The sequence below is a fragment of the Sceloporus occidentalis genome, unplaced genomic scaffold, assembly GCF_023333645.1.
Source record: "Sceloporus occidentalis isolate IW3139 unplaced genomic scaffold, rSceOcc1.0.p SCAF_19, whole genome shotgun sequence".
NCBI classification, from domain to species: domain Eukaryota; kingdom Metazoa; phylum Chordata; class Lepidosauria; order Squamata; family Phrynosomatidae; genus Sceloporus; species Sceloporus occidentalis.
The window spans coordinates 13,867,730-13,878,369 of record NW_028316999.1 but is presented as its reverse complement, the minus strand read 5'-3'; the positions used below and the strand labels follow the sequence as shown (position 1 = coordinate 13,878,369).

At 40.8% G+C, this 10,640-nt stretch overlaps 1 protein-coding gene across 24 annotated transcripts in view; it reads left to right on the top strand.

Annotated features, from left to right (window-relative positions):
• Window positions 1-1,783: 1,783 nt before the first annotated feature.
• The window catches only part of LOC149302474 (clathrin coat assembly protein AP180-like), a 55,744-nt gene continuing 46,887 nt past the window's right edge, over window positions 1,784-10,640 (top strand). For all 24 annotated transcript variants that reach the window (XM_089482691.1, XM_089482690.1, XM_089482686.1 and 21 more), the window contains exon 1: window positions 1,784-1,913. In XM_089482691.1, the coding sequence (XP_089338817.1) occupies window positions 1,784-1,913 (130 nt within the window). The remainder of the gene's footprint in view (window positions 1,914-10,640) is intronic.

The following is a 10,640-nucleotide window of genomic DNA, read 5'->3' as shown; positions in this document are numbered from 1 at the left end:
AAATGACTTCATATATCTGCACTGCTGCTACAATGTTTCCTCTCTTAGCTGGCAGTGTTCTTTCGGCATTAACCGTGAACTCATGCTTTTTTTATTCAGTGTTTATTACGTAAAGGGTTAAACTGTGGCAGCGGTGCAGGGGTTAATCCCGTTATCCTGTCTATAAATGCACCACCTGATTAGAATAAACCATTAATCATTGTAGGGAGAAATGGCGCTGATCTGACGCGCACACCTGGTAACAAGCAGCGATGCTTCTGCTATCAAGCAAATAATTACATTTATTATTGAATAACCTGCAAACCAGGTTTCATGGTGGGTATAACGACAACAAGGATACAAGCTTCGTTCGGCTTTTACAATGATGATCCTTCCCTTGGGTCCACAGTGGAACAATCGGTAGCACCCACTGGGACAATATAGTGGGGGGGGGGGCGACTAGAACATAGCATTTAGAAGCTACTATGCCAAGGGGGATTTTTGTACCAAAAAAAAAGGATGGTGAAAACCATTATTTAAATTATTTATATTCTATAGGTACACCTTGCATCATCCAGACTTACATTAAACCCATTTCCTTAATGTATGGGGAGCTCCAGCTTATTATATATATATATATATATATATATATATATATATATATATATATGTATTACTTGATCCCCCGTCCCCAAAAATAGCAATAAAAGAACAACCATTAATACAGTTGGATATCCTATTTGCTATATGAAATACACCGCATATATGCATTCCAAAATCTGTATTGTAGCAAGGCAATTATTTTCTATAGAACGTGTATGTATGTATGTGTATATATATATATAATGTGTGTGTGTTTATGTCTATATTATGTATAAATAGAATAGGGTAGCAGTGCAGCTATCTACAGTATATGGGGGGTTACTGTAATAGGCGTAGGTGATCACACCTCCCTGTGTGGAGTGCTGGGGGAGGGAACGGGCAGAGTCTTTGCCTTCTAGCATCAGTTACAGCAGCAGGAGGAGGAGGACGGCAAGGAAGAAGGATAACCCGCAGAGCCAGGCACAGGTCTGACTCCGTGCTACCTGATCCCTCTGCACCCATTCATTAGCACCACGTCCCCTACCTATAACCTGTGCACAAGGTATCTCGGTAGAGCAGTGCAGGCCCCTCTTTACGACAAAGGGTTAATGGCATCCTATGGCAGCAGAAGGGGGGGGGGGTGCATGGGGTGATGGGGATCTTTGCATCGCGGAGGTGCGCTGTTTGGTGCCCCCCGTCCCCGATGTGTAGAGATCAGCCGGCATTTTGGCCTTTTAATTATTAAAGGCAAGATGTGAGAGGCAGGGTGGGGGTGGGGATAATCCCTGGCTGTCAGGGAGGAGGATACGCTGGGTGAGTGAGAAGAGGGGACATCAGGGTGGTTTGGTACAAGGCTTTGCTCCGTTGGGAGGCTGACAAGGTAAATTGCTTCATTTGTACAAAGCAAGGTGGACTCCCTGTCCGAGGGTCTCCAGCTCGCTGCTGTCATGTGCGGAGTAGGGGGTGGGGGTCTGGCTGTCAAATGATGGCAGCTGCTGCCGAAGGAAGACAGAAGGGAGAGGAGGGGAGGGGGGCACGGGCTGCTCCGTGGTTTGCGGTAACTAGGATACCCGGGGATGCGGACGGTGTCATTGCCCTCCTGAGTACCGGTGGATGCTCGCACACGCTGTACAGGGGGCTGGGGGGCGGTCCGCGTGGAAGTAGGTGGTGGGGCTGCGCGTTAATGTGAAGTCTCTTGTTTGTGGCAGAAGAGGACGAGAAGATGTCGGGCCAGACGCTGACAGATCGCATTGCAGCCGCACAGTACAGCGTCACCGGCTCGGCCGTGGCCAGGGCAGTATGCAAGGCGACCACTCATGAAGTGATGGGGCCCAAGAAGAAGCACTTGGACTGTAAGCATCAATGTATAATACCCCCAGCCTGTGTATAGCGCCCATTCTGTATAATACCCCCAGCCTGTGTATAGCGCCCATTCTGTATAATACCCCCAGCCTGTGTATAGCGCCCATTCTGTATAATACCCCCAGCCTGTGTATAGCGCCCATTCTGTATAATACCCCCAGCCTGTGTATAGCGCCCATTCTGTATAATACCCCCAGCCTTTGTACTGCACTAATTCTGCATATTACCCCCAGCCTTTTACTGCACCAATTCTGTATATTACCCCCAACCTATGTATAGCACCCATTCAGTATATTACCCCCAGCCTATGTATAGCACACATTCTGTATATTACCCCCAGCCTATCTATAGCACCCATTCTGTATAATATCCCCAGCTTTTATATAGCACCCATTCTGTATAACCCCCCCCAGCCGATGTATAGCATCCATTCTGTATAACAGTGGCAGCCTTTGTACAGCACCTATTTTGTTTAACAGTCAGTCGCTACCTTTGTCCAGCACCCATTCTGTATAACACCCCTGGCCTTTGTCCAGCACCCATTCTGTATGACACCCCTGGCCTTTGTCCAGCACCCATTCTGTATGACACCCCTGGCCTTTGTCCAGCACCCATTCTGTATGACACCCCTGGCCTTTGTCCAGCACCCATTCTGTATAACACCCCTGGCCTTTGTCCAGCACCCATTCTGTATGACACCCCTGGCCTTTGTCCAGCACCCATTCTGTATGACACCCCTGGCCTTTGTCCAGCACCCAGTCTGTATGACACCCCTGGCCTTTGTCCAGCACCCAATCTGTATAACACCCCTGGCCTTTGTCCAGCACCCATTCTGTAACACTTACTGCCGACCGTAGTGGCTTTATTAGAATGTGGTACTTACACATAAATTAAGCGTCTTCCTTCTGATGCGATGGAGATAACCCATCTAAATGGATTTATGGGTAGAATGAGCTTCTGTTTGGTTTGATGTGTCTGGGTTTTAAGAGGTTAATATTTATTGAGGTTTGGTGGTCTGATATGACTCCTATGAATAGGGCTTAGTTTGATGTATCATATTGTAGGATTGACTTTCGTATCACTAAGGAAGAATATGTGACACCCGTAAGTTTGGGTTGCATCATGAACAGCTTAGCTTGTTTTATAGTAGTAGACTTAGTGACCTCATATTACAGATGGATTTTAAATCATGCTAGAATACAGATCACTTTCTTTCTTTCTGTCTCTCCTTCTCTCTCTATCTAATATATAATTTAATTTATGTCATAGATATAAATATAATTGTGTGCAATGGAAGGAGAAATTGTGAAAACCTATGCAGAATAAACTGATTAACTCTTTGTTGCTAGTACTGCCCCACAATCCATTAAATCTGCTACCAAACAATCAATCATCATTTTGTTATCCTGTGCAGTGCATTGCAGGCTCTTCACCTGCAGTGGGATGAAGATAGAAATACTTACATCAATGAAATATATATTGTATTGTTCTCAACGTCCATCTTTATATCTGTCTTTGACCTTCCTTCACCCTCTGTTTCACTGCACTAATGCTGAGTGGAGAAAATGAAGGAGCTGTAATATATTCTTCCTTCTACTACCACACCCCTGGTTCATTTGTTATAGTGGTTAGTGCTATTCCCCGGTGTTAGCAAGGCTGAAGAAACATAGTTTTGATACCTACATACCATACGTTTGTTGTAAGTAAATGAATTGTTTTCCGTTTTGAGACAAAACCTGGTTATGCCACCCTTAGCAGCAGTAACTGCAAGAAAATCTTTCCTGTAGTTACTTATAGCGACATGCAGAACTGCTTTAACACAGTGACATTTGTGTGTTTCTGGTTTCATCTCAGTGGGGTGTAAAGCTGGACTTTGACTTGGCCATTCCAATACATCCATTCATCTTCTTCATCCGCTCTGCAGTATAGTAGCTTGTATATTACACATCCTTGTCTTGCATCCTTGACACAGTTGTGCTTCAGCTGACAGATGAGTGGCCTGGCATTTATCCATGGTTCTTTCAATGATATCCCCTAACCATGACACCGCAGTCACCGTTCTTGAGCACTGGTATTAGTTCTTAATGTAGAATGTGTTACTTGCTTTTCAACAGACATAATAGGGCTTATGTCACCCAAATGTTTCACTTTTTCTAGAAGAATATAATTGTAGAACCCATGAGAAGCAGCCAGGTGCTTTTATTAACCTTGCTGTCTAACTTTGTGCCAGTGTTTGAAATTAAAGGTGTGACTAGGACCAAAGTGGTTTACTGGGTGAATGTAGCTCCTGGTAAGAGGTTGTTGGTGACCAGTGTCAGACTGTGGATGGAAGTGTTTGGTGATGATTAACTTATGAAGGTACAGCTGGATGATTCCAGGTGAAGCAGACAACCAGGGGCAGGAAAGCTCTTCAGCTCAAATTAAAGATGCAGAGCTGACTGGTGGTGAGTCTGTTGGCCAAACACATCTCCTGCAAGCCAAGTAGAGGGAAAATAAGAAGATGCATATGGGGGATTATGCAGAATCCATGCATTTTCAAAAGGACCACATGGAAATTTAAAGAGACCAGTCAGCTATCATATGCATTCAAATGCATACTGTGGCTGGAGTGTCCAGCTAAAGAGATTGATCCCTGAAATACCACGTTTTATGCTGGGACTGCAGAGACCCTGCAGGTGGGACTGTATCTCTCAACTTTTCAGATGAGATAGTGGAGTATTATAGACATGGAGAACTCGGGTAGAATATATTGAACAATAGATTGTGACAGAAAGATAATGTACATATTCAGTGATCTTTTTAAATTTGTGGTCTGTCTGTATGCACTGTTGTGTTTGTGAAGCCTCGCAATGAGTTGAAAAGATATTTTGGGACACCAATCTCGGCAGAGTAAATGGTTTCACGGAAGATCTCCCCAACAGGCCCACTGAGAGTGATCGGGTGTCCCCTCATCCTCTCACTCTAGGCCTTTAAGGCCTAAACCAGTATATGTCACTGAATAAAGGCACAAAGCAAGATCACTTTCTTCCTGGGAAAATATATATTTTCATAATTTGGCTTATAATGACTTCTAATTCTTTAGTCTGGAATAAAGTATGTCAAGGTGACAAAGGCACTGTTACTCTTACTTTTTTTAGCTAATAAGTAAAACTACCGGTTTACTAACTCTCTGTCTATCGGAATATGATAACAATAATAAACAAAGGGATGGTGTGAAGTATTCTGGATTTGTTTGCCATATATTGTTAAACTTAGTCAATATGGCTGCCTATCAATTTCTCTTTGACAAACCTTAAAAGTACAGACTGCCTTAGTGCAGACTTTGTTATAGTGCCTCATGTTTTTTATTTTTATTTTTTATAATTACATTTCTCTTTGTGAATATTTACCACATTCAGTTTTTGACCATAATTACTGATGGAACAAGGCATGCGTTTTGTGCATCAGACATATGGGACACTTCATCGTCTATGCCATGACTCAGACAAGAATGCTTGCTATAATTATAAAGCCCCCACCAGCTTTTATTGAGTCATGTTTTCACAAACTAGTTTTGACATAAATACCACTAAAATAAATCTTATAAGAAGAATACAGTATTTGTGCAAAACCCTAAACTTTGGATCTTAATGATTTAAACAAAAAAAGAAAAGGCCTGAAAATAAGATGACCCTGTTGATCTCACTGTTATCACACCATCAATGTCACCCTACATCCTCCGCCTACTGCTTCCTAGTCCCTGTCTCCTTTTCCTCAGTTTCTTTTCTTGCCTCTTCTTGTTATTTCTTTGCCCGCTTCTCGGTATCAGCTCCATTATCCAAGTACTTCCGCACTTCTTTTTCTCTGTGAATCTGTCTGCAATATTCTAGCCTCTTGGAGTACTTTCCCAAAATGGCGGAGCCACGTCATTTTTTTTAAATAGATATGTGTTAATTAACCAAGTACCTGCAGTACCTTTTTTTCCTCTTTTAAGAACATCTATCTTGATTTTGATCTCTAGCTTAATATCTTAAATGAATCTTACCATGGGTACCAGTGAGGTTTATTCATCCAGCTGCACATCTCGCTTCTCCCTCATCTACTGTCAGGGCATTTCACTCTAAACAAGTAATGAGCGCCAACTAAACATTGTGAATCTACTAATCCTGTATATTTCTGCTATGGTCCAGTGAGGAGTATGCCTTGAAGTTTGAGTTTATAAGCATGTTAAACATTTCAGCTCTCTGATTTCATTATACATTGCGAAGAACCAAGTCCTGTGAGCTGCTAACATCTGAGTTTAATATCTGACATAATATATCTATGCATTTATTTTCTGTGATGATTTGTATTTTTATTTCATTGATAATAAGGCATATCTTATATACAATGTATTAGACATTCTTCTTTGTTGTACATTTCGGTATATAATACCGTATTTGCTCGTTTATAAGACTACCCCCCAAAATGTGAAAATTAATTTAGGAAAAAAAGCCTAAATATAAGACTACCTTAAGAGAAAAATGGTACTAGTAAATATTCACATGTAAACTATTTTTCATATTTAATAAAAACTATGATTGAGAAAAATGATTTTTTTGTTTCCTTACATCTACGCCCCAGATATGCCTTATATACCACTCTGCCTCCCTGATATTCCTTTTAACCCCCCTAAATGCCCGTCTGCCTCCAGAAACCACTTATACTCCCCCATATGCCACTCTTACCCTCCCTGTGGAGGATCTGGATCTTAGTCTTGTAATCACACCTCTATTTGAGGTCTGATTAGAAAACGACCTCGAAAATAAGACGATGGTTATTTTTCAGAGCATTTGCTCTTCAAAAAAACCTCGTCTTATAATCGGGAAATACGGTAATTCAATTTATCATATTAATGTTTAAATTTCTATTTACATAGAAATGGCTCTTTCCAATTTTGCAGCAACTAGGGAAAAAAATTCCATCTTGACCCCATAATGGCAGTCAGATCTATCCTTGGTTCAAGAAGCTGTTTCCCCATAATTAAAAAATTATATCCCTGAATATTATGTTATTCCAGGCATCCATCCAGTTGCAGTTTAAACGTCAGTACAGACTCCGATAAAACTACCTCTGCAGGCAGAGAATTCCACATCCTTATTGCCCTTACTGTAAAAAAACCCCTTTCCTTTGCCTTAGACTAAATCTCCTTTCTTCCAATCTGAACGCATGACCACGTGTCCTATGCATAGTCCTGTTATGAACAGATTTCCACACAATGGTTTGTATTGGCCCCGAATATATTTATATAATGTTATCATATCCCCCTCTGAGGCGACGTTTTACTAAACCAACAGATTTAAATTAATTAACCTTTCTTCATAACTATAGTGCTCCATTCCTTTTATTAATTTTGTAGCCCGCTTCTGTACCTTTTCCAGTGCCATAATATCCTTCTTTAGAATAGGTATCCAAAATTGCACAGCATATTCAAGGTGCGGCCTTACCATTGGGCAAAATTATATTTTTATCCCGCGAATTGATGCCCCTGTTAATTTATGTTCATTTCTGACACATTGCCCTTTATACTTCTGCTGATGGTTTTAGTGTTTGTGTGTGTTAGAGTACTGCTATGTTTTCAATTACAGGGATATTTCTAGCTACTTGTTAAATTGTCTGTGCGTGCTTGGGCTTTGCAGCATTTTGATATATTTTTTTTTGGTTTGACCCTGTTTGTCAGTGGTAGACTTATCAGCCTTATCTACTCCATCATGTTTTGGGTCTGCAGGGCACCTAGGAGTAAGTGTATCTTATCTAGGAAATGATTTAGGCGGTTGGATGTATCATCTGCACGGTAATGGTAGTACAGCTCTATACTTTAATGGTTTTTTTTTATTTCTTTCTGCAAATAAACATTGGATTTTATTTTAGATGTTGGATAATACAACTAATTAACTTACATTTTTTGAATACTGGTTCATGACATGCACAGCTGCTCAGCACATATTTTTTACTGCATACTCCACGGCACACTATGATTGCCTTTTAAATTAACATAACGATGACCTTAAGGGAACTGTTGTGTGCCTCTTCTGTTCATCATCTATACTGAATAGATGTTGCCTACCAAACTGGTTAAACAATCTGCTATCTGCAATTATCGTCCACTAGAGCATTTCAGATATATAAATAACTGTTCCCATTGAAAGAGTGCTTCCTCTATAGGTAAGGCAGGGTTGGACAGCTCCTGTACGCTACCTACATTTGTCCATCACTTGGTTTAGACTACATAAGATAGGAGACTTGAAAAGAAAAGATTTCTGAGCAAAGGAGCAGTCTGAAATGTTAGGAAAGGCCATGTTTTAAACGTTTACTGTATTTGCTCAATTATAAGAGAACCTTGATTATAAAATGACCCCCAAGCGTTGGATCTTAATGGAAAAAAAAAGGCCTGAATATAAGATGACCCCATTGGGGAAAAAATCTAAACTACTTGCTCACATGCACGCTTGCACTCTGCCACTCGCTCACACGGTGTGGCAGAGCCTGTCCTGGTGTGTGTGTGTCTGGGTGTAGGTGTGGCAGAGCCTGTCCTGGTGTGTGTGATGGGTGGCGCTGTGGCAGAGCCTGTTTCCTGGCACTTTACTTACTGTAGGAATAAATTGAACTATTTAATTTTTACTTATCCAGAGATAAAACGCCCCCCTGAATTTGTAGTCACAGTGAGAGGGAAAGTAAAGGTTTTGTGTTGTTTACTCTATTTAAGTCTGCATATTTTATTAAAAAAGGATTAGTGGCAGTAAATTGTGGCTTTTGGCATCCCGAATCCCATCACATTACATCAATATGCGTTACAAAATTAGGAAAAGATGGGTATGGATGGTGGGCTGATTCGGTGGAATAATGGGCTACTTGACTAGACTTGCCCCCCAGGCTTTAGGCTCCCAGCCCTCCCCTGTCTCCAGGACATGCTATGATGGTCCTCAGGATGATACAAGAGGTGTAAAAGCAACAATGCACTTGGTTTAAAATAGTGTGTACGCCAACTGCAAATTGGCAACAGAAAAAATATTTAATAGAAATGTAGGCTTTTAGTACATTTAAGTTATCATATCTATGTATTAAAATTTTTGATGAGACTAAAAGAGTGTAATTTGAGTCTAAATTGACTCTGCCTGGTTATAAGCAGTTTGGACTGGTAACTTAGTACCAGGGGGAAGAAGTAGTCCCAACGGACACCTTGTACCCACCTCCTCAAAAACAGAACCTCTTCCAAGGCCAGGGCCCATAGTCTGTAGGGAGGAGGCTGGCCCTCAGGCCCTTTCAGGAGCCTAGGGCACAGAGACTTCTGTGATAGTTTCATAGTGCTGTTGAATTAGTGTTCAGAATATAAAGATTTTCCAGGTGGTCCAAAAGTTTCTTACCTTACTTCAACGTCCACTGATGGAGTAGAGCACCCTGTGTATATAGGCACACCATACTTGGGAACCAGTGCTAGTATCTACTGATATGGCAGAATATTGGATATTTAGAACTAGTAAAGAACAGGAGTACTAGATGACTCAATTGTAAATCTAGTAGTGTTCTATTTTCGAATAGCAGGCTCATAAATGCAGAAGGTCTGGCACCCATCTTACAGTAATCATGGCTCAGTATCATTGTGTGGAACAGACATTGACATGCAGCCTAATAGTGGCCCAGAAATACACTTTCTGCTTTAATTATTTTGCAGTTTGATTGGTAGATTGGTGGCAAACCGACTGGTCTCAAGCATAACTTTTTCCATTGTGTTTGTGGCCCCTGACGACCCAACAACTTTTAACCTATAAATATTTCTCTAATTTCTCCGATTTCTGTTTGAATCGCTACACAAGCAAAATAATTGGTCCTATTCTGCCGAAATGGGGGGGATGTATAAATGTAGTTAATTTAGACGAAAAACACATATTTGTGTTTGTTTTGTGGCTTTTTCTCTTTTTGGGAGGCGTTTTACAAAAGAAATTAAATCTTTTTGCGCCAGCATTACAATTGAGTATAGATCTCCGCTCAGGAAGATCAGTTTTGTGCAGTGCCCGTAATATCATCTTGTTTGAAATATTGTAATCGGAGAATAGAGAATCCTATCCTGTCTCCTTAAGGGAACCCCCACAGACTAAAGCTATGGAGATAATGTTGAAATAGTCTACAGTTCAGTTCATCGTGTTTGCATATATTAAATATGGTGAATTTGTATTGGCGCATGATGGAAAATTCATTTAAAATAGTAATAATTTATTGATCTATATAGCATCATCATATTAAGTATAAACAGAACATAACCAGCGGTACATAATTAGCTTGGATTTACAGAAACAAAAGTTGAGGAGAGCCCTGCTGAAACAAGCTTACAATGCCTCTCCAAGGACTTAAGCAATAAAGACACAGCTAGTGTTACAACAAAAGGCATTGTACTATATATGTATTAATGGGCAAGACCGAAAAGAGATCTGATTATTAATTTATAACAGATTATGCAAAAAGGTCGTAAAGGTAAACTGCTGCATCTTTTTTTCCCCCTTAAATATATAAATCCATTTTGACAAGCCCGGTCTACCCTAGGGCTATGCAATGCAAATGCCTAGTGGGCTACCAGACTTGTTCCCATTTGTTGGCTGCTGGTAATCGCAGATCCTGTAGGCTTGTTTAATCCTGAATTCAGAGTCCTCATTTATGTAGCAAGTCCCAATTTTGTTTTAATTAACGAAAAGTACAAATATGAA